The 25,021-nt window shown below is 43.5% G+C and overlaps 1 protein-coding gene across 4 annotated transcripts in view; it reads left to right on the forward strand.

Annotated features, from left to right (window-relative positions):
* Positions 1 to 25,021, forward strand: part of LOC110507158 (multiple epidermal growth factor-like domains protein 6) — an 81,822-nt gene that overhangs the window by 23,078 nt on the left and 33,723 nt on the right. For all 4 annotated transcript variants that reach the window (XM_036965133.1, XM_036965135.1, XM_036965134.1 and 1 more), the window contains 10 exons: positions 10,089 to 10,211; positions 12,866 to 12,988; positions 13,469 to 13,594; positions 13,780 to 13,902; positions 22,203 to 22,325; positions 22,683 to 22,820; positions 23,085 to 23,207; positions 23,420 to 23,542; positions 24,136 to 24,333; positions 24,447 to 24,578. In XM_036965133.1, coding sequence (XP_036821028.1) covers positions 10,089 to 10,211; positions 12,866 to 12,988; positions 13,469 to 13,594; positions 13,780 to 13,902; positions 22,203 to 22,325; positions 22,683 to 22,820; positions 23,085 to 23,207; positions 23,420 to 23,542; positions 24,136 to 24,333; positions 24,447 to 24,578 — 1,332 coding nt within the window. The remainder of the gene's footprint in view (positions 1 to 10,088; positions 10,212 to 12,865; positions 12,989 to 13,468; positions 13,595 to 13,779; positions 13,903 to 22,202; positions 22,326 to 22,682; positions 22,821 to 23,084; positions 23,208 to 23,419; positions 23,543 to 24,135; positions 24,334 to 24,446; positions 24,579 to 25,021) is intronic.

The raw sequence follows: 25,021 nt of genomic DNA on the forward strand, positions 1-25,021 counted from the left end.
GACTGCCTCAAAGCAAATAGTTTCACATGCACTCTATGGAGTCATTCATAGTACAAATTATGAACGTTTTCTTCTTAACACTTAATATGGGTGTTATTTTAAGAGTTCACCCCCCTGAGTACTATTCAGTCCAACTCTATTTGAAAATGATACCATGCATTACAAGGCCTCGCGGCACATAGCCCTGACTACATTAACCAATGTGTTGATATTGGCCTTAAACTAACAGCTGCTTGTTTTACTGACCTCTTTCTAAAACTCCCTTTCTGGTCCAGAGGAATCAGACTGATAGTACAGTAATTATCTGAGGTAGACTTAAATAAAAGCCACTCGTCACCACACTTACAATAGCTACATAGACAGACATTTTTGCCTGCACACTTCTTTGTATTCTTCCATTTGATCTATAGATGCTCAAACTATCACGAATCTGTCAGCTGCAACTGTTGATATGCAACGGCTTGCTAGCGACATTATTTGGGTCGTTATTGGGTCCTCATCGTCTTCTGTAAGGGAAATGCTAACCGTCCAAAAGTATGTGGACACCTGCTCGACGAACATCTCATTCAAGCATTTCGCTACACTCGCATTAACATCTGCTAACCATGTGTATGTGACAAATAAAATTTGATTTGATTTGATTCCAATATCATGGGCATTAATATGGAGTTGGTCCCACCTTTGCTGCTACAGCAGCCTCCACTCTTCTGGGAACTCTTGCCTCTAGATGTTGGAACATTTCTACAGGGACTTGCTTCCATTCAGGCACAAGAGCATTGGTGAGGTCGGGCACTGATGTTGGACGATTAACCCTAGCTCGCGTTCCAATTCATCCTAAAGGTGTTCGATGGTGTTGTGTGCAGGCCAGTCAAGTTCTTCCAGAACGATCTCGACAAACCATTTCTGTATGAGTGTTGTAACCGAGGACTGACGATTTTTACGTGCTATGCACTTGTGAGCTTGTGTGGCCTACTGCTTCGTGGCTGAGCAGATGTTGTTCCTAGATGTTTCCACTTCACAATAACAGCACTTACAATTGGCCAGGGCAGAAATTTGACAGACTTGTTGGAAAAATGGCATCCTATGACGGTACCATGTTGAAAGTCACTGAGCTCTTCAGTAAGGCCATTCTACTGCCAATGCTTGTCTATGGAGATTGCATGGCTGTGTGCTCGATTGTATACATCTGTCAGCAACGGTGTTGCTGAAATAGCCGAATCCACTAATTTGAAAGGATGTCCATGTACTTTTGTAAATATAGTGTATGTACATATAGGTAGGGATAAAGTGACTCGGCAATAGAATAGATAATAAACAGTAAAAGCAGATTACATATGTGATGAGTCAAAATAGTTCGTGCAAAACGGGTCAATGCACATAGTCCATCAACACATGCCTGTTGGCTATTACCAAAGATGGTGGATGAATGAAGATGGTTCACTCAGTAAATTAAGATAGTTCACTCAGGCCGTTTACCATTGGAAAAAAATGTCAGTTCCGGGCTACTTAACTGGGTGTGTCTCCCATAGACACCAATGCAACAATAGCAGCTAGGTCTAGTCTACTTAGTTCATTGACTTCTATTGAACCAGAAAAAAAACTGCTAATTGGGTGTTTCGCTCCCTCTTCCGTCTCTGCTATTACTAGTCACCACTTCCTGCTTGAGACAAGGGATAACTTCATGACTTCTTGCCTACCACCACTGTCCTCTCTTATAATCCTCTCCTCTCTCCCAGCAGCAGCACATGCTAATTGAGCGTGTAAGACATCTGCCAACTAGATTATTCCTGCTCCTGACTCTTGGAGAATAATGATTAACGATTGGGACCTGTTATTGAGAGCTCATTAGTGTCTGCAGTCCCAATGGGAACAAAGTGGGCATCTCTGGAGGATGGGGTCACAGGGTCAGGGGCTGATGTGACCTCCTAATCAGTTAATGAAAAGAGCAGGGAAGCTGGGCGGGGCACTGGGCGGCAGGGCTCCTCACATAATGTTGAGTTGAGCAGTGTGTTTTGAGTTAGTGTGTGTAGAGGTAGTGTGTGTTGAGCAGTGTGTTGAGGTAGTGTGTGTTGAGATAGTGTGTGTTGAGCAGTGTGTGTAGAGGTAGTATGTGTTGAGCGTTATGTGTTGAGGTAGTGTATGTTGAGTGGTATGTGTTGAGGTAGTGTATGTTGAGCGGTATGTGTTGAGGTAGAGTGTGTTGAGCGGTATGTGTTGAGGTAGTGTATGTTGAGCGTTATGTGTTGAGGTAGTGTGTGTTGAGCAGTGTGTGTTGAGGTAGTGTGTGTTGAGCGGTATGTGTTGAGGTAGTGTATGTTGAGCGGTATGTGTTGAGGTAGAGTGTGTTGAGCGGTATGTGTTGAGGTAGTGTGTTGAGCGGTATGTGTTGAGGTTGTGTATGTTGAGCGTTATGTGTTGAGGTAGTGTATGTTGAGTGGTATGTGTTGAGGTAGTGTATGTTGAGTGGTATGTGTAGAGGTAGAGTGTGTTGAGCGGTATGTGCTGAGGTAGTGTGTGTTGAGGTAGTGTATGTTGAGCGGTATGTGTTGAGGTAGAGTGTGTTGAGCGGTATGTATTGAGGTAGTGTGTGTTGAGCGGTATGTGTTGAGGTAGTGTATGTTGAGCGTTATGTGTTGAGGTAGTGTGTGTTGAGCAGTGTGTGTTGAGGTAGTGTGTGTTGAGCGGTATGTGTTGAGGTAGTGTATGTTGAGCAGTATGTGTTGAGGTAGAGTGTGTTGAGCGGTATGTGTTGAGGTAGTGTGTGTTGAGGGGTATGTGCTGAGGTAGTGTATGTTGAGTGGTACATGTTGAGGTAGTGTATGTTGAGTGGTACATGTTGAGGTAGTGTATGTTGAGTGGTATGTGTTGAGGTAGTGTATGTTGAGTGGTACATGTTGAGGTAGTGTGTGTTGAATGGTATGTGCTGTGGTAGAGTATGTTGAGCGGTATGTGTTGAGGTAGTGTGTGTTGAGCGGTATGTGTTGAGGTAGAGTGTGTTGAGCGGTATGTGCTGAGCAGTGTGTGTTGAAGTGAGCGGTATGTGTTGAGGTAGTGTGTGTTGAGCGGTATGTATTGAGGTAGTGTGTGTTGAGCGTTATGTGTTGAGGTAGTGTGTGTTGAGCAGTGTGTGTTGAGGTAGTGTGTGTTGAGCGGTATGTGTTGAGGTAGTGTGTGTTGAGCAGTATGTGTTGAGGTAGTGTGTGTTGAGCGGTATGTGTTGAGGTAGTGTGTGTTGAGCGGTATGTGTTGAGGTAGTGTATGTTGAGCGGTATGTGTTGAGGTTGTGTGTGTTGAGCGGTATGTGTTGAGGTAGAGTGTGTTGAGCGGTATGTGTTGAGGTAGTGTATGTTGAGCGGTATGTGTTGAGGTAGAGTGTGTTGAGCGGTATGTGTTGAGGTAGTGTGTGCTGATCGGTATGTGTTGAGGTAGTATGTGTTGAGCAGTATGTGCTGAGGTAGTGTGTGTTGAGCAGTATGTGTTGAGGTAGTGTGTGTTGAGCGGTATGTGTTGAGGTAGTGTGTGTTGAGCAGTATGTGTTGAGGTAGTGTGTGTTGAGCGGTATGTGTTGAGGTAGTGTGTGTTGAGCGGTATGTGTTGAGGTAGTGTGTGTTGAGCGGTATGTGTTGAGGTAGTGTGTGTTGAGCAGTATGTGTTGAGGTAGTGTGTGTTGAGCGGTATGTGTTGAGGTAGTGTGTGTTGAGCGTTATGTGTTGAGCTAGTGTGTGTTGAGCGGTATGTGTTGAGGTAGTGTGTGTTGAGCGGTATGTGTTGAGGTAGTGTGTGTTGAGCGGTATGTGTTGAGGTAGTGTATGTTGAGCGGTATGTGTTGAGGTAGTGTGTGTTGAGCAGTATGTGTTGAGGTTGTGTGTGTTGAGCGGTATGTGTTGAGGTAGAGTGTGTTGAGCGGTATGTGTTGAGGTAGAGTGTGTTGAGCGGTATGTGTTGAGGTAGTGTATGTTGAGCGGTATGTGTTGAGGTAGAGTGTGTTGAGCGGTATGTGTTGAGGTAGTGTATGTTGAGCGGTATGTGTTGAGGTAGAGTGTGTTGAGCGGTATGTGTTGAGGTAGTGTGTGCTGATCGGTATGTGTTGAGGTAGTGTATGTTGAGCGGTATGTGTTGAGGTAGAGTGTGTTGAGCGGTATGTGTTAAGGTAGTGTATGTTGAGCGGTATGTGTTGAGGTTGTGTGTGTTGAGCGGTATGTGTTGAGGTAGTGTGTGCTGATCGGTATGTGTTGAGGTAGTGTGTGCTTATCGGTATGTGTTGAGGTAGTATGTGTTGAGCAGTATGTGCTGAGGTAGTGGGCAGCATTAGGGTGGGAGGTCCTACTACTACATTGAAAATATTGGATAGTTTGAAGGAATAGCTCCACCTTTCCTCTTACCTCTTGGATACACCTATCCAATCCTCTCAGATCTGGTGCCGCCAAGGGGGTAGAGGCTAGGGGTCAACCAGGTTCTGGTGAGGTGGTGTAGGGCATGGTTGAAGCAGGTAGGGTAAACAAGGGTACCTTTTCCCTTTGTTCTCTCCCAGGTGACCCTGCTTGTCCTTAGAAACCAAGATTGGGTGTGGCCTGGGCTGACAATATGGCGACCCATCCTTGGTTTCTGAGGCTGTGCGGACTTACACATTTACAACCCTTCCAAGAGCTGTTGGGTATTATTTTTTGTGTTATGCAAGAACAATGTTTTTTGCATGTAGAAAAATGCATGTGAAAGCATTGATACAATTAATTGAGAGTAGAGATCAGCCCACCAACAGGGATACAACATTCCAGTCAGTACTACCCAGTCAAACACACTTCCTGCACATCTCATCCATTCCATGTTTGTAAGCAATGTTTCTCTAGTTACAGTCTGTCTGTCTCTGTCTGTCTATGGCTGCCTATGTCTAGCTACAGTCTGTCTGTCTCTGTCTAGCTACAGTCTGTCTCTCTATGTCTCTCTGTCTAGCTACAGTCTGTCTATGTCTAGCTACAGTATGTCTATGTCTAGCTACAGTATGTCTATCTCTAGCTACAGTCTGTCTATGTCTAGCTACAGTCTGTCTATGTCTAGCTACAGTCTGTCTATGTCTAGCTACAGTCTGTCTATGTCTAGCTACAGTCTGTCTATGTCTAGCTACAGTCTGTCTATGTCTAGCTACAGTCTGTCTCTCTGTCTTTTATTTATTACATGTTTTATTTTACCTGTATTTAACTAGGCAAGTCAGTTAAGAACAAAATCTTATTTTCAAGGTTAACTGCCTTGTTCAGAGGCAGAACAACAGATTTTCACCTTGTCAGCTCGGTCTTGCAACCTTTCGGTAACTAGTCCAACGCTTTAACCACTAGGCTACCTGCCGCACTACCACCTGTCTAGCTACAGTCTGTCTGTCTCTGTCTGTCTCTGTCTGTCTATGTCTAGCTACAGTTTGTCTGTCTATGTCTAGCTACAGTCTGTCTGTCTCTGTCTAGCTACAGTCTGTCTGTCTCTGTCTGTCTCTGTCTGTCTATGTCTAGCTACAGTTTGTCTGTCTATGTCTAGCTACAGTCTGTCTCTCTCTGTCTAGCTACAGTCTGTCTCTCTATGTCTTTCTCTGTCTGTCTCTGTCTAGCTACAGTCTGTCTCTCTATGTCTCTCTCTGTCTGTCTCTGTCTAGCTACAGTCTGTCTGTCTCTGTCTGTCTATGTCTGTCTAGCTACAGTCTGTCTGTCTATGTCTGTCTATGTCTGTCTATGTCTAGCTACAGTCTGTTTGTCTGTCTGTCTATGTCTGTCTATGTCTGTCTATATTTGTCTATGTCTAGCTACAGTCTGTCTTTCTCTGTCTGTCTATGTCTGTCTATGTCTAGCTACAGTTTGTCTGTCTATGTCTAGTTACAGTCTGTCTGTCTATGTCTAGCTACAGACTGTATGTCTATGTCTAGCTTCAGTCTATCTGTCTCTGTCTAGCTACAGTATGTCTCTCTATGTCTCTCTCTGTCTGTCTTTGTCTAGCTACAGCCTTTTTGTCTTTGTCTAGCTACAGTCTGTCTGTCTATGTCTAGCTGCAGTCTGTATATGTCTAGCTACAGTCTTTCTGTATCTGTCTAGCTACAGTCTGTCTCTGTCTAGCTACTTTCTGTCTATGTCTAGCTACAGCCTGTCTCTGTCTAGCTACTTTCTGTCTATGTCTAGCTACAGCCTGTCTGCTGTTCTCACCTGCTACTGATTGCAGTTAACGGCTGCGCTGCTTTATGTCTTCTCTATGGCAGCCTATAAGGTTTGTTTAATCGTAATGACATGGCCAGCTACCAAACTTTGCTGTCTGATTGATAGTGTCTCTGTACAGCAGCACAGGGGCTCTGGTGGCTCTGTGTGTGTGTGTGTGTGTGTGTGTGTATGTGTGTGTGTGTGTGTGTTGTTCTATCAGTTGGAGGAACTGTGCCATTCTAATGTCTGTTTGGAATTCCTGTACAGTTTGTCTTGTTGGATGGATGTTTTCCCTCTGGCTAGGCCAGAGAGACTCTGGAACATTGACAGTGTGTGTGTGTGTATGTGTATGTGTGTGTGTGAAATCTCACTGAGCACTTCAACCGGAGCAGACTGGCGAGCTCTCAGCCTGCTTATCTTTTATTGCTGAAGGCACATGATTGTTTTTAGAGCATCTGTATGTCTTCCAGTGCTCTCTGTTGTATTACGCTTCTCTTCTGCTGTGCGTTCTATAGATTACCATTTGCATAAGCTTCAGAAGTTCCTTATTGTCAACGTCTCAGCTGCAAGGCCTAAACAAACATTAATGACCATAATTACTATACAGTTCCGGTAATAATGTGGTGTGCTTCCTGCTTCCCTCGGATAGGAAAGAGAAGAGCCACGGGCAGCGATGTGGTTAGGGAGTTAAGACTGCGCTCCAGCATACACCGTGTTGCTATTGGGGGGACCCTGGTTTGTCAGGTGGTCTCAATTATGTAACGATGTGCGCTGAGAGTCGGGAAGCATGTGTTTTTATTAAATAAACACAACATAATACGAAATAAGAAACACCAACTACGCACAGACATGACACAGGAACAGAAACAATAACGCCTGGGGAAGGAACCAAAGGGAGTGACGTATATAGGGAAGCTATTCAGGGAAGTGATGGAGTCCAGGTGAGTCTGATGACGCGCAGGTGCATGTAACGAAGGTGACAGGTGTGCGCCATAACGAGCAGTCTGGTGACCTAGAGGTCGGAGAGGGAACACACGTGAGAGTACCCCCTCCCCGATGCGCGGCTCCAGCCGCAGGACTCCGACCAAAATGACGATCCCAGGGATCAGGAACGGACCGGTCACCTCTACTGAGGCGCGCAAAACCTGTCAGTCCGGCTGAGACGCGGGAACATGTCGACCTAGAGCGCCGGAGAGAGAGCATACGTGATGGACCCCCACCCCCAAGTCGCATTTGACTCCAGCCGCAGGATGCCAACCAAAGGGACGATCCGGGGTTCAGGAGCGGACAGGTCACCCTGGTTGAGGCATGAGAGCCTGACGAGTTAGCTGAGGCAGGGGAGCCTGGCGATCCGGCTGAGGCATGAGATCCTGACGAGCCGGCTAGAGGCAGGGGAGCCTGGCGATCTGGCTGAGGCATGAAAGCCTGACGAGCCGGCGGAGGCAGGGGAGCCTGGCGATCTGGCTGAGGCGTGAGAGCCTGTAGTGGCTCCCGGACACGACGTCATTCCCACCAAAACGAAACAACAACAAAAAACACTCCCTGATGCTTCCCTTAGGTGGGGCGTTATTCTGTAACGATGTGCGCTGAGAGTCAGGAAGCAAGTTCAGGGAGTGAGTGTTTTAATAAACAAACACAACATAATACAAAATAAGAAACACGAACATGTAGGGAAGATAATCAGGGAAGTGATGGAGTCCAGGAGAGTCTGATGACGTGCAGGTGCGCATAGCGATGGTGACAGGTGTGCGCCATAACGAGCAGCCTGGTGACCTAGAGGCCGGAGAGGGAGCACACATGACAATCTACACAAACAAAAAAGAGCCAACTGGTTGTAAAAGCCTGCTAACTCATTGATCTGACTGCACTCCTTATTCTCTCTCTCTCTCTCTCTCTCTCTCTCTCTCTCTCTCTCTCTCTCTCTCTCTCTCTCTCTCTCTCTCTCACACTGAACTTTTTGGGGAACTCTGCTTGTGAAATGTTCGGTAGTTTAAGGGTCAATGAAACCATTTGTTTATTTAGAGCCACGAGTCCACAGTAAATCATTAGCAAATAGACAGGGATAGAATGTCAAAAGTGTCTTCCTCCACCATAGATATGACCCACCAGAGGAACACTTCTCGTAGGATGCTGTCAGGATGGAGGAATGGCCAGCGTGTGTGTGTGTGTATGTGTGTGTGTGTATGTTTGTGTGTCTGTGTGCGTGTGTGTGTTCATGTGTATCTGTGATTTCCTTGACACACATTAGCGTGTCTCACACCTCTGTCCACACTTTCCTGTACTGACTGACAACAGCTGTTGTCCCAATACACCTCATCTACAGGGACTTCAAACCACACTGCGTTTGATCAGCACACAAGACAGTTAAAGGCAAGACAAGGACCTCTTGTCTGTCCCTATAGTGAGCCATGGTGGAACTCAGATCCATCTAACAACGGCTGGCGTGATCAACCTAGAAAGCTTGAATGCTACTCCATATGCAAGTGAAGAAACAAACTATGACATTGTGCAAACATTTAACATTACTCTATGCACATATGGGTTTGAAATGGAGTGAGCTAAATATCTGAATGAGGAAATAACTTTCTTACATGTTGTGTATGGTTGATTGAGACAGCATGATCGTATTAGCATTGAATGATACCTCTTTTAAAGACATTCCTCACTGGTGATGCACAAGATCACTATAAAAAGGAGCTGATAGGAGTCATTATACCAGCACCAAGGAGCCGGAAGGTTCTCATCTCTGACTGACTGTGTCAGCATCGCCATTTCATTGGAAATACCTGCTGACGTTCACATGCAAAGTAATGACCGCAATTTAGGAACAAGCATCTGTCTGTGGAGTGATGAAAAGAGTGTGCTTTTACCGGGCTCTTCCTAACCAAAGCGTATGGTTAGGAAGCTATATTATGTAGCTAGCTAGCTTCCCCTGTCCCTTATGCCTAGCTTCCAGCTATATTGGCCCCGGCAGATGAACAACAGGACTGAGGTTAGAACATGGTTTCGTTTTCTCTCTAGAAACAGAGTCATCAAAGCACTACTGGGTCTGTCTTCAAGCTGGATCTATCTTAAAGATGGCCCTTTGTTGGACAGCTGGGACGTCTACAAAGTGAGGGGAAGTGGACTCACTGAAAGTTTGGAGGACTTCAGATCCTCAAAAGGTTCTACAGCTGCACCATTGAGAGCATCCTGACTGGTTACATCACCTGTTATGGCAACTGCTACATCACTGGGGCCAAGCTTCCTGCCATCCAGGACATCTATACCAGGCGGTGTCAGAGGAAGGTCATAAAAATTATCAAAGAATCGAGCCACCCTAGTCATAGACTGCTCTCTCTGCTACAAGCACGGCAAGCAGTACCTAGTTCCAATTGACTTCTAAACAGCTTCTACCCCCAAGCCATAAGACTCCTGAACATGTAATCAAATTGCTACCCAGACTATTTGCATTGTCCCCCCTCCCTATTTTACACTGCTGCTATTCTCTGTTTATTATCTATGTTTATTATCACTTTAATAACTCTACCTACATGTACATATTACCTCAATTACCTCAACTAACCATTGCCCCTGCACATTGACTCTGTACCGGTACCCCCTGTATATAGCCTCGCTATTGTTATTTTACTGCTGCTCTTTAATTATTTGTTACTTTAATTAACTTTTCTTAAAACTGCACTGTTGGTTAAGGGCTTATAAGTAAGTATTTCACTGTAAGGTCTACTACACCTGTTATATTAAGATTTCCTTCATGCCTGAGGAAGAAATGTCTTACACAGTCAGAGGGGAATGAATCAACCGAAGAAGGAGAAGCTCCAAAGCTCTACAGTTTACAATGGATTTGGGTTCAGTTTTGCTTACAGTGCAGTTTGTAGGCTATGAAAACGGAGGTTTTGGCTTTCCTTCTTTCCCCAGATGTCAACGAGTGCTCGACTGCTAACGGCGGCTGTGAGGGACATTGCTGCAACACCATTGGAAGCTTCTACTGCAAGTGCCCCGGGGGCAGTCGTCTGGGCCTGGACGGAAAGGCCTGTCAGGGTGAGAAAGAGGGCAAGCTGGGTCTCGTGTGTGTGTGTGTGTGTGTGTGTGTGTGTGTGTGTGTGATGGGGGACGGATAGAGAGGATCAGGCATAGGTTATCCACCAGTGTCCTCTTGCCCGGCTCTTCAGACAGAGACACAGGAAGAGACAGAGACACAAAAAGCTTAGCAGACCACACACATATAAGGAACACAATCAGTACAGGCATGGAGATCTGGTCAACTCGTAAAATCAAAACCCTGCCTGTTTGTTCTGACAGAAACATGCTGAGTTAGCTGAGTTGGCTGAGTTAGCTGACAGTGCTAATGCCCAGTTGCTCTGAGGGGGTGCAGGTGTCAATAGGTGCCCCTAGCCTTTGACCCCTGACATGGGACGTTGTCACTTTCTAGTGATGGTTTGAGCAATGGTGTAGAAGTCTGTAAGAGCCATGTTCCAGGGCTAGTGTGCTCTGTAACAAATTTGAAGGGCAAATAACAGACCCTTTTTGATTCTGGAACAGAGCATGCCAGTGCTAAATGTTTTTGTCTGCAACCCTCCACATTGGATGGTGTTAATCTATGGAGAGTGGAGCGTGGGAGTTGAGAGGCGCGGGATGGGCAGAAACCTCCCCAAACAGCTGTCAAGAGACCATTGAGACAGATGTGGGTGTCAGACAGATGTGGGTGTCAGTTCAAGACTGTCACACAATGGCATTCAGACAATATTCAACCCCCAACCCAACTCCCAGAGTCTCAGCCTCACGTCTGAATGAAAGATTTCCTTTGTGTCCTGCTGAAATCCTCTCACACGGCGAACCTTAAGTATATTACCCTCCAAACCTTCGCTGAGTCTATTACCATTCAGGTATTGAGAAAAGCCCACAAAAGTGTTTTGAAAAAAAGAACAGGGTTCAGAACAACAGTTTAAGATTTTCTTCCTGAATATGTCATCCACCACAGGGGACGCTGGGAGTTCCTTTATCCCCACTCAGCGAGACAGCAGATTGCTCTAAATGGATTGGCATTGTGGATTTTCAGTCCTTCAAGCTGATCACATGAATCTATGTGCTGGTTATGAAAAGGCTCCTTATACGGCAGACAGCCCTCCTCTTTGACCCTCCATAGCCTCTTCTAGTGGAAGTTACTTAATTGAAGTAGCATTTAGTTCATTATGAGGAGAAGTGCATTCCCACAAGCTGAGACTGCTTTGTTGAATAGGAATTGCCCTTAACCCCAGATCTGCGATCCGAATACCTTAGCCCCAACCCATTAGGAGGGTGAATATATGTCTGACTCTGTATCAGTGCTACTGTCATGACCAGTAGTAGCCTGCAGTGCAAAGCCCATATGGACAAGGGATTAGCAGGAACCAGGAAGTAGTTGAAACAGCTCGACTCTGATGTGTTCTCCAGATGGGTAGTAAACGTTGACTTTCCTTGGAGAAGCACTCAGCAATGTTGTCTCCTCATCATGCCTCTGCTCCCTGGAACATGGAACAACATGGAACAACATGGAACATGTGCCTAATGTATCACATGTGAATGGTTCTGGAATGGTCCTAAACACTCAGGTCTACTGCATAGTGGACAACCTGTGTTGAAAGAGTGTCAGTGGTGAATCGTCATTACTAGAGCCAGAGGAATTCCTGACGACATGACCTGACCAGGAAGAACTCTGGACTCCAATTATAGGGGTATAAGTAGAGTCCATGAGGTTTTTCTAATCCGGTCACGTGGTCAGAACATACTCCAAGTCATTACATTTAACAGCAAAGCGCTGTACGAGAACTTCCACTGATGAAGAGAATGCTTGTCCAATTTGTGATTTCATATTAATGGTTGATTTAATTGTATCAAAATGGTGTGTTCGTCTATAAAGGGGTCATAAACATAGTGTTCTTAAAACAGTCTCTCGTGAAGTCATCACTTCCATCACCAAGCCAACCTTCTTATTGCGTCAGGGACCAACTATGCTTCACAGAGCTTGATTTCAAACAAAAGAGAACTTCAGTGCCGAAAACTTTTTACCACATTCCTACGTTTGACACGGTCGTGAGTCATGACAAGCATCCCGATAACTTGGGCCTTAACGCTCTCCTCTGGAACACCCATGAAAACTTTGCATCCCAAACGGCATCCTATTCGCTATTTAGTGCACTACTTTTGACCAGGGCCCATAGGGCTCACATCAAAAGTAGTACACTATAAAATGAATATTGTGCCATTCATGACGCAGACACTGTAACACACATATGAGTTTCCTAATGAAGGTGGTCTGTGTAGGTTCATGTCTGTTAGAGTGCTCAAGTCACAAATGTTGTCTAAAGGTTTGTGTAGTATTCCATCATTATAAAGCATTCCTTCAAATGCCATCAAAACACCTCATTGTTCATTAATGCCCATACGGGGAATTCATTGGCACAACCTTCTCCTATCAAAATGGATTTGTTCTGCAGCAAGTGTCTGAGAATATTGTCTGCAGACCTGGGTTCAAATAGTATGTGAAATCATTTTGAATACCTTTTTCTGCTTGCCTGGCTCAAGGGAACCAATGGAATACTAGCAAAAGTGCAAACTCCGCCCATATGGTACTCAAGGTAGGCTCAAGTGAATGCTCAATTTAAAATCATTTTTGAACCCAGGTTTGATTGTCTGTCCATCGGTCTGCTCTGTAGATGTCAATGAGTGTGAGGAGCTGAATGGCGGCTGCCAGCAGACCTGTGTGAACACGGCAGGCTCCTACCACTGTGAGTGCAGTCAGGGCTTTCGCATGCACACTGACGGAAGGACCTGCATTGGTGAGTAATGACCATGTGAGACCAGATTTGATCCCGGTCGTTCGCACAACTCAAGATTAGGCATTGATTTAGGCATTGAGAGCTAATACTCCAATATTCAGGTCTCAGTCAAGGTTACTCATTACCTGCAACCTCTAATTATCCAATTTCCAGTCTTTAGAGCTTCCTGTAATCACACGTTTCCGTTATGGCGGTGTGAAAAGACGGTGCTGGTCCACAATATGGCTCTTCCTTCTTTGAATTCATATTTTAGTGACCAGTCTCTAGGAAGGGTTACACATTTACTCACCAAATGGTGATCAAAGACTACATTAGCGAAAGTACAGATGTAGGATCTTAATTTGAGGTAGTTTGCTACAGCATGAAGATATGTTTTTCTCTAGTCTGTCAGTCAGTCCTGTGTTGTTCAATTATTGTGTCTATCTGTCTGTCTGTCTGTCTGTCTGTCTGTCTGTCTGTCTGTCTGTCCCAACTATGAAGCTGTGAACTCCTGCTCAGTGAAGAATGGCGGCTGTGAACACAAGTGTGTGGACATGGACAACAACCACTACAAGTGCGAGTGTCGTAGGAACTACCAACTGAAGAGGGATGGGAAGCACTGCGAGTGTGAGTCCTGACTAGATTGTATATGGTGCTCTGACTTCCCTACAGCTTACAATAGTAGTCACTTTATGTTAGAATGGAGAGCAAAGAGTTACATATAAAGAACAGGAGGCAGTTTTCAGTCATAGTGTGACCAGGATATGACTACGTAAAACTGTCTGCCCCATGTCTGTCTGTCTGTCTATCAGTTAGGGACCCCTGTGTGGACAGGAGTGCAGGCTGTGTCCAGCTGTGTCATTTTGTGGATGGTCGAGCAGAGTGCAGCTGCAGACCTGGGTACTCGCTGGCCGATGACCGCCAGGGCTGTGAGGGTAAGAGCCAGTGGTGTAAAGTACTTGAATAAAAATACTTGAAAGTACTACTGTCATAGAAATTCTACACAGGTACACTCGAAGTCAATCATTGTTTATTATCAGCGTGCTGGAGAGGTTCAAACCCACTCAATGCACATGTCAGTCAGGAGCTCCACTGGGGCAGTCCCATTAGTTATATTATACTGTATACAGACAAGTTATTTTTCCATGATTGAGCTTATTTAAAAATATATATATATTTAACTTGGCAAGTCAGTTAAGAACATATTATTATTTACAATGATAGCCTACCGGGGCAGAATGACAGATTTTTACCTTGTCAGCTCAGGGATTCAATCCAGCAACCTTTCGGTTACTGGCCCAGCACTCTAACCACTAGGCTACCTGCCACCCCTTATTCATCATTCATAATCAGTTAATCATCAACATTTGCCTCATTCATGAGACTGACCAATACTGGGTCATGCATGTGACAGACCAATACCTCATGAGGCTTCTTCTCTCTAAGCTGAGACCTCGAAACTGAGATATCTTTCGTTCTCAAAACAAGGGTCTGGGCATACTGCCAAATTGCAGACTGACCAATACTGGGTCATGCATGTGACAGACCAATACCTCATGAGGCTTCTTCTCTCTAAGCTGAGACCTCGAAACTGAGATATCTTTCGTTCTCAAAACAAGGGTCTGGGCATACTGCCAAATTGCAGATATTGATAGTGAGAATTCGATCAGTCACTTGCATGAACACAGAAATTGGTTATTGGAAAAGCACCAATATAAAATGTTCCATCACATTCCGTCCTCTTGTGTTAATGTGTGTTAATAATCATTACATTTTAAGGTAAGCTTTAGATTTTAACTTCTGTATCCTATTTCTATTAAAGTAAGGGAAATCAACACATAAAATCAGACACTTCATCATTTCAAACCCTTCATTCTGGGTTATACAATCTAATTCGTATGGTAATACTATCATCATAATAAAAGGTTACACTTCTATTAACGGGAGTGACTGTATCAAAAATACACACACATACACAGCATGTTAAATAACAATTTAGAACTAAGAAAAAAAACACACGCTGCAGCCCATTTGGCAATTTGGGATCCTCAACTTCCAAACAGGGATTCCAACCAAGTTTCAAGGGTCCTGGTTGTGGGGAATTATTCTTAGCAACAGTGGCAATGTATTCCGCGAGATCAGTCATATTTGAAGAGTGATCTGGGACAGAAGTACAACATTCATCGTCAATGATTGCACAAGTGCCCCCTTGACCTGCCTCTGTTTTGCAGAGCCTATTTATGCAATTGTTTTAGTGTTGCCAATTTTCTCTACATCTCTAGAGATCTCCTGAATTTGGTTTAGGGCATATGCATATTGACTTTCACAGGGAAGAGAGAGAGCACATATTCTAACAGTTTCAGATCAACCTTGATAAGAATGAGATTGAGGTAAGGTGGATGGCCCAAGCTACAATCTAGTGGCTCTCCTCACATTTTAGAGGCATAGCTCTGTCTCTAGAAGCCTCACCTTTCCAAATCATAATTAGAACTTGTGATAAATTATCCAACCCAAATTTAGAATGACAGCCCTTAGTGCTTCACGTTGGTTCTATCACTTAAATTTAAGACCCTCAATTTAGCACACACCGATACTGACAGAATGCACATTTACATACAGTACATTCATCTGATATTTCTAGCGTTAACTATTATCATCACAGCCCCCATTTGTGGACAGATTGATATCTCAATGCATTCTTAGTCTTAATTACTATAAATTTCACAGTGTGCAGACCTCCAAAAACAACATGATATCCCAAAATAATCATTTTGGAGAAGCCTAAATCAATTTGGGTACGGTTGACTACCCCCTCTCTCCCGGGACTCATTCTTCTGTCATTTGTTCATGTTCTTTTTTATATAGTGTTTCAGTTCGTCCTCCCAATGGCACATGTTCAAAGTGGATGGCCCTTGATAATGTCTCACCGTAGTCGGCACTGTCCTTTACAGTACATTACATTTTCCTACCAGTACACCAGCAGCATGAGAGAAGTTTGGACGGGATCTCTCTCCATGCTCACTCTACGGGGACTCATGTCGCACTCTTCAGAGAAAAGACATGAGAGAAAAGGCAGTTGATAGCTTCGACTGGATGCTGTGTACAGGTTGCTGGTGTCATGACGTTGGCCTGATGGGGGAGGTTTATGACCCCCATAAATACCTTTCCCCTTTTCTCTCTCTCTACTCTATAGAGTTGACTCTAGTAAAGCCTTTGTTAACATTTAGAGAGAGTCTGGTGACGTCATAAAAGATGGGAAACGGAACTATATTTCGGTAATCCAACAAGTATGCGTTGGGACTTAATGAATATGATGTCAGTTCAGTTGGCGTCTGAGACATGATTACTGATGATAGAACGACATAAATTGTATCTTGGAAAATCTACACATTCTAGTTTTCAGATTCAAATGGAATTGTGCAATTTAAATGTTTAAATATGAAACTATTTGTGAAAAGATTAAATGTCATTTTTAGCTTCTTAATGAGAGGACGGTTTGTCAGAAGAACACCACTCTGCTCACTCAGAGGCCCCGCCCAAGTGAACAGACATGGGTTGTAAACTATGAAACACGCCCTTCTTTCACCACTATATAAACCCGTTGATGAAAATGTAACTTCCTGTTCCAAGGACGCGAGGACTTACCATCCCCACGTTGAAAGGACAAAGACCACCTACAGAACTAAGCCATCCTCAGCAAGAACCTAACGAAAATAGCATCACATTTCAATGTGAAGGTGACGACCTAAACGCCGGAAGGATGAATTTCGACTATACCAGCCAGAATATAGCATGAGCTTAAAGTATGGCAACTTGGTATGAACTTTGAACTCTTATTCACTAAAGAAGTGATACCTGCTAGCCGTTGCGTTAGCGCATTAACTGTAGACGTGGGCTAGGAGAGGACGGACAGAGTATCTGTCTACCACACGATAACGGTACTACCAAGTATCCATTCTACCACCAGACATTCTTCAAAGGACAACCAGGCCTCCCATCTACAACCAATCGATCGAAGCGCAGCTCAGAGTAAATATTTATTGCATTTTCCTTTTCCAAATGGGCGGCAATTTAGAATGCATAAGCTACTGTATTTACGATAGCATAGCTTCTCCCTTTGTTACTCAGTCTTCCCGCTCTTTCATTCAAAACCCAACCCCCTTTCTTTGTGTAACCAGCCGTCATGTCGGTTCCGTCCGCTAGGGACGTTTTTCTTTATGACATAATTTGTAATCAATGTATGATCCATTCTGGTTATATGTAATTCTGTGTGATTATTTAGGTATTTAGTAAATAAAAATTAAACCAAACTTTGTATAGCTGATTCAACATGCTAGCCAGGGTTCGTGAAGATAACCAAGAATTTACAACTTTCAGATGAGATTAAATAAGGTGACGATTAAATATTGACTGCTATTGATGTTAAAGATTACTAGGTCTTTAAGTTTATTTGGAAGATAACAGCTCTATAAACATTCTTTCGTGGTGCCCCGACTTTCTAGTTAATTACATTTACCCGATTAGCTTAGTCAGGTAATATTAATGACAGAAAAATTATTTAATAGAATAGCATGTCATATCACTTAATCTGGCATAGCCAAAGACACGACACTGGTTTGGACTCAAGTCTCACAGTGGAAGTGGTGAAGGACCATACTGAACGCCATTGTTGCTTTTACATCAGCCGGTTAGGGGGAGGGGGGTTGAAGTTCACAGTGTTCTTGGTCAAATGATCCATTCCATGCATCTCTATACCATCTGTGGTCACCTTCGCCATAACCTCAAGAAAGGACAGACCAGAACAGCAGTTGGATTTAGGGCATTTATGATTCCAGAAATCCAGACAAATTATTTACTGTATGACATTATTACCACTACTATCAATGTTCTTAATACAGATGTCTAAGACAAATGTCAAATAGAATAACAACACACAGTTGAAACTATTCCCCCTCCCAAATTGATTTATACTCCCCTATCATCTCACCACAGAGATACAGGGTCAGGGAGTCAGAGGGAGAAATCCCAACCCGCCAGCAGACCCAATCTGGTGAGATGTGTTATTGAAACAAGACAAAGACAAAGTAAACAAAAAAACAGCAATACACTTCTTCATATATCACTCGATACAATGGTAATTCCCCCTTTGGACACATGACTCACATCATCGTCCATACATCCCAAAAAAACAGCACTGCCTGTTAAATCAAAATAACAAATACAATTACACTGACAACCCTTGATGACTCCATCTTAACTTAATTATATCCCACAAGTTAATGGTAAAATAGACTAGAGACAGGTGTCCCTCATTCAGGAGCAGCGCTCTGTCTCTCTCCTTCTCGTTTTCCGAATCACACATAGGACTGTTGATAAATTATAAACCTCTTCCTAATTATTATTGTTTCCATATTACATTTAAATGTCATGCAATGTCTCCAGTCTTTCTAGTGAGGGTGATCAGGCCTCACCAAAAAGTCAGAACGGAGGTCAGAGGTCAGTCAGCCCTATTAAGTGAGTGTTTGTTTCCCTGTCCCTCAGACATTATTATTTCAAACATTTTGTGTATCAGGTTTATATTTTGGCTTTTATTAAGATAATTTACATGTGCAACCAAAACTGACAATAGAAACTTCAGAAAATGTCATTTGTGTGCCCTTTAAGGTGCATCCTTTCTAACCTTACAAGACCCCACACCATAAATCAAACAGAGTATTAACACCATAATAAATATTCATAACACGTGGGTTGTGTGTGGGTGCTGGTGTGTGGGTGGTAAAAATCATAGGTTAAAAGCAAACAAAACTGCGAGGCCTTGCTTAATTTGGGAGCTCCCTTAAAAGCTGGATCCGGGTACCTTTAACTGCTCTCCTAAGGCACTTGCCTAAGGAAGCCAAATTTCAGCTACTAATAGTGAGGATTCGTTCAATCAGTCACTTGCATGAACACAGAGCACAAACATAGAACACAGACACAGACATTGGTTATTAGAAAAGCACCAACATAACATTATCCATCACACTACTTAAGTCGTTTTTTGGGGTATCTGTTCTTTACTATTTATATTTTTGACAACTTTTACTTTTACTTCACTACATTCCTAAAGAAATAATGTACTTTTTACTCCATACATTTTCCCTGACACCCAAAAGGACTCGTTACGTTTAAAAAAAAATTCAGAACAGGAAAATGGTCCAATTCACACACTTATCAAGACAACATTCCTGGCCATCCCTACTGCCTCTGATCTGGTGGACTCACTAAACACACGTTTAATTTGTAATGATGTCTGAGTGTTGGTGTGTGCCCCTGGCTATCCGTAAAAAAAAAAAAAGTTTAATAATGCCTTCTGGTTTGCTTAATATAAGGAATTTGAAATTATTGTACTTTTCCTTTTGATACTTAAATATATTTTAGCAATTACATTTACTTTTGATACTTAAGAATATTTTAAACCCAATTCTTTTATACTTTTACTCAAGTAATATTTTACTGGGTGACGTTCACTTTTACTAAAGTCATGTTGTATTAAATTATGTTTACATTTACTCAAGTATGAAAGTTGGGTACTTTTTTCACCACTGGTAAGAGCACACACAAATGTGGCTCTGGTCTAAGGCACGGCATTTCAGTGCTAGAGGTGCCACTACAGACCCTGGTTCAATTCTGTGCTCTATCACAACCGGACCTTGTCGGGAGTCTCATAGGGCTGTGCACAATTGGCCCAGCATCGTCCGGGTTAAGGGAGGGTATGGCTGAGGTAGGCCATCAATGTAAATAAGAATTTGTTCTTAACTGACTTGCCTAGATAAATAGGTTACATTTTTTAGCCAGTGCAATCGGAAAGTACTCAAACCCATTCACATTTTCCACATTTTGTTACATTGCAGCCTTATTCTAAAATAGATTTAAAATAGTTTTTCCCCCTCATCAATCTAAACGCAATACCCCATAATTACAAAGCAAAAACAGATTTTTAGACGTTTTTGCAAACTTGATCACATTTACATAAGATTCAGACCCTTTAACTCAGCCCCTTTGGCAGCGATTACAGCCTCGAGTCTTCTTGGGTATAACGCTATAAGCTTGGCACACCTGTATTTTGGGAGTTTCTCCCATTCATCTCTGCAGATCTTCTCAAGCCCTGTCAGGTTGGATGGGGAGCGTCGCTGCACAGCTATTTTCAGGTCTCTCCAGAGATGTTCAAGTCCGGGTTCTGGCTGGGCCACTTAAGGACATTCAGAGACTCTTGTTTTGTCTTAGCTGTGTACTTAGGGTTGTTGTCCTGTTGGAAGGTGAACCTTTGTCCCCAGTCTGAGTTCCTGAGCACTCTGGAGCAGGTTTTCATCAAGGATCTCTCTGTACTTTGCTCCATTGATCTTTCCCTTGATCCTAGTCTCCCAGTCCCTGCTGTTGAAAAACATCCCACATCATGATGTAGCCACCACCATGCTTCAGCGTAGGGATGGTATTGGCCAGGTGATGAGCGGTGCCTGGTTTCCTCCTGACGTGACGCTTGGGATTCATCAGACCAGAGAATTTTGTTTCTTATGGTCTGAGAGTCCTTTAGATGCCTTTTGGCAAACTTCAAGCGGGCGGTATGTGCCTTTTACTGAGGAGTGGCTTCCGTCTGGCCACTCTACATTAAAAGCCTGATTGGTGGAGTGCTGCGAAGTTGGTTGTCCTTCTGGAAGGTTCTTCCATCTCCAAAAAGGATCATTGGAGCTCTGTCAGAGTGACCAATGGGTTCTTCGTCACCTCCCTGACCAAGGCCCTTCTCCCCTGATTGCTTAGTTTGGTCGGGCCAGTTCTAGGAAGAGACTTGGTGGTTCCAAACTTCTTCCATTTAAGAATGATGGAGGCCACTGTGTTCTTGGGGAATGCTTCAATGCTGCCGACATTTTTTGGTACCCTTCCCCAGATCTGTGCTTCGGCAGAATCCTGTCTCTGAGCTGTACGGACAATTCCTTCAACCTCATGGCTTGGTTTTTGCTCCGACATGCACTATCAACTGTGGAACCTAATATAGCCAGAAATGTGCCTTTCCAAATCATGTCCAATCGATTGAACTTACCACAGGTGGACTCCAGTCAAGTTGTGGAAACATCTTAAGGATGATCAATGGAAACAGGATGCATCTGAGCTCAATTTCAAGTCTCATAGCAAAGGGTCGGAATACTTACGTTAATATTATAAATTATAAATGTTATACATTTGTTAGCATTTCTAAAAAACTGTTTTTGCTTGGTTATTATGGGGTATTGTATGTGTAGATTGATGAGGACATTTCAAATAAGGCTGTAACATGAAAGGGTCTGAATACTTTCTGAAAGTATGTCTGGAAATGCACACACACACACACACCCACACACACGAACACACACACACACACACACACGCACACGCACACAAACTGACGTTCTCATATTTCAATACGCTGTTACATGCAGACAACCTTCCCAGAAATGTCCTAGAGTGAAAGAGACTTTTCCGAACTTGTCTATAAATCTCCACCACCCTGAATCCTCTTAAGAAAGCAAGCTAGCCCTCATTGGTCACGGAAAAACCATAGCCATCACCTCTATCCATCTCATGAACTTTCTCACTTTTCCACACTCGTGTAAAGCAACATGTGAACATGGAGTTTTAATGGTGGTTTAACTGAGACTCCGGTAATGTAAACGCTTGTTATTCTCCAAAATCAGTGCACCTGGACAAAACAAAGGTGGCATTCATCAGAGAGTTGCCTTTGTCCCGGGGCCATTAGAGCTGAGGCTCTATGTCCCGGCCCTCCGTGGGCCGTATGAACCATGACTGTGTGTGTGGGGCCTTAAGCTGATTAACGCAATGGCTGGATGATACGACTATAACATGGGGTGGCTAGAAGGCTATAGGGTTCAGGCAACTTCATTAAACACAACAGTCTGTGTGTGCGTGCGTGCGTGCCTTTGTGTGTGTGCGCATGTGTGTGTTTGCGGTACGCTTCATAATCACTAAGAGCAGCCCACCACCAGGCCTGTGCTCTAGCATTACTATGACGAAAGGTCACTCACCCACATGTAATGTGGTACAAAAGGCAATTTCTTAAGCAGAAGCACTTTCCCCCCTCGGAACCTCATTCATAGCCTCATACGAATAAAAAATGGTTACTCCACGGATCCCTGTAATGTAATCTCTACCTGTGCTATGGGACTGTGCGCTATTGACTTACAGTATATCATGCTATCTTTTGTAGACATAGATGAGTGCAGCTCAGGCCAGGCCATATGTGCCCATCGCTGTGTCAACACCCGGGGCTCCTTCAGCTGTGTGTGTAACCCTGGCTTTGAGCTGGGCGCTGACGGCAAACAGTGTTACCGTGAGTATACATAATCATTTACATTAGAGTCAATTAGCAGATGCTCTTCTTACCCAAAGCAACTTTACAAGCAGTAAATTCAACATTCAAAATCACAGTTGCGTAGCAACATATTTGAGGCCAATTGTTTTTTTCTGACCAAGAAGAAGTCTGGTCCCTCGTCGTAGGCTTATAACAAAGGTCAGGAGTAGTTAGTCCTGGTCAGGTGACATGATAAGGAAAAATATCTGACCCTAATTGTAGTATGTTCTTGTGAAGCTAATGTGTGAGTGATGGCTAATGTTTTGGTTTATTGCAAACAGATACTGTTGTTGGGTGCCAGCCTTCACTTGACTGGTTGTATCCTCCTATTTGCAGGTATTGAGATGGAGATCGTGGACAGCTGTGAGAAGAACAACGGAGGATGCTCCCACCACTGTGAACACACCACCAACGGACCCCTCTGCTCCTGTAATCAAGGATACCAACTGGCTGAGGGCAGGAAGACTTGTGTTGGTAGGTACTCTCTGTTGGGTCATCATTGTTGAAGCCCAGAGTTTTTCCTGGTCAGGTCAGAAGGTAAGGGAAAACTCCTGGTTATAGTCATTCTCTGTCTCTACGATAAGTATAGAAGCAACAGATCAAACATGGGCCTTTTCTGAAACAGGTAGGGATTATTAGGACTTCAAATGCCCTTTTTCAATTTCCGTTCCAAAATGTCTTTAAATATTTTCCGTTGCGTGCCCAAATGAACAATCATCTTTTGTTGCACCTCCCCAGACAGTGATGAGTGTGAGAGTGGGGAGGCGTGCTGCAGTCAGTTCTGTAAGAACAACCCAGGGGGCTATGAGTGCAGCTGCCAGGCTGGTTATAGGCTCCACGCAGACGGCTGTGGCTGCAATGGTAAGAGGACAATACGTTGACCATTATCCACTCATTATCTAGGTCCAAATTGACTCTGGATTGAGTTTACAGTATTTTATAAGACAGGGATGATTATGCATTGACAGTGTCTAAAAACTCATTGTTCTAGTTTTGATAATGGAAATAGAATACACTTGAAAAGTACAGTGTTAATTTTCAAAGTACTTCCTTTTGTTCTGTGGTCTTGTCAGACATTGATGAGTGCCTGGCAGAGAGTTCTGTCTGTGAACACTACTGTGTGAACACCCCGGGGACCTACGAGTGTTTCTGCAGACTGGGCTTCCGTCTGGACCACGACCACAGAGCCTGCATCCGTGAGTACTATTTGATCATAATATTATACTGTACTATGCTATGCTATGCTATACTATACTATACTATATACTTTAGTATTCTGTAATTTCACAGTGAATGTGTATATATTGTCTTTAAACGTGTAAACGTAACTCTGAGAGACATTTGTGAGGTTTTCTAACAGCAGACTATAGTAATGATGCAATCACTTTAAGTATTCAGATGAATGTAATGTAAATGATAGTATAGTATAATACAGTATAGTATAGTTAGATGTATTGTAAATGATAGTATAGTATAGTATAATACAGTATAGTATAGTTAGATGCAATGTAAATGATAGTGTAGTATAGTATAATACAGTATAGTATAGTATAGTATAATACAGTATAGTATAGTATAATACAGTATAGTATAGTATAGTATAATACAGTATAGTATAGTTAGATGCAATGTAAATGATAGTGTAGTATAATACAGTATAGTATAGTTAGATGTAATGTAAATGATAGTGTAGTATAGTATAATACAGTATAGTATAGTTAGATGTAATGTAAATGTGATTAATGTGAATGTGTTCTGAGTGTCTCCTCTCCTCTCTGTCCCAATGCAGCGCTGTACGACAGTGACCTGGATGACGATGAAGAGGAGGATGATGCAGATGAGGATCTGGAAGTGCACAGGTTGCCAGATCTGCTGTTCCGACGGCCCCCTCAGCTCCTGCAGTACACTGCAGCCCTGCACTCACCCTATGGTGAAGACCAGGAGGAAGAGGCACAGAGAGGGGAACTCACCCTGGTCAGCCACATAGGTAGCAAATCAGTGCTTACATACATGTCTGGTTGATGCTCAATGTGACATATGTGGCAAAAACTGTAAATCATGCCATGGTTTTACAGGACTATGTGGGTGTTTGTGCCTCAGTGTGTCTAGATGATTCCTTTGGGGATGACTGTGGTGTGAGCTGTGCTGACTGTGAGAACGGAGCAGTGTGTGGTGCGGACAGAGAATACTGTGAATGTACACCTGGATGGACTGGCGTCATCTGCAACGAGAGTAAGTCGCTCTCCTCTTCTCTCCCCAGCTTCTCTTATTATCACTGTAACCCTTGGAAGTCATCTATCACTTCATAGAGTTTCAGTGTTATTCAGTGTCTATTATTGAGCAGGCAGTTATTTGGTTGGTTAGTCCTCAGGGTTAGGTATTTGAACTCAGATCTGGCCTGGAGACAGGCCAAGTCCACAACAGACAGAATACATCTCCCAGGCCAGGGTTGTTAGAAAGAGGCCAGAAGCCATTGTTTCACAACCAAGCATGATTATTGAGTGTATTTGGGCTTGACCTGAACCAGGGATATCATTCTGAGTGGAATGTGGGGATAAATCCAAAACCATCAGTCATTTTTATACATTTAAACATCCTCCTTTGGACTAGTGTTCGAATTCACACCAAGAAGAGTTACGTTATGATGAATCCATTTTACCTGACCAGTGGGGAAG

This window comes from Oncorhynchus mykiss, chromosome 27 (assembly GCF_013265735.2).
Source record: "Oncorhynchus mykiss isolate Arlee chromosome 27, USDA_OmykA_1.1, whole genome shotgun sequence".
Lineage (NCBI taxonomy): Eukaryota > Metazoa > Chordata > Actinopteri > Salmoniformes > Salmonidae > Oncorhynchus > Oncorhynchus mykiss.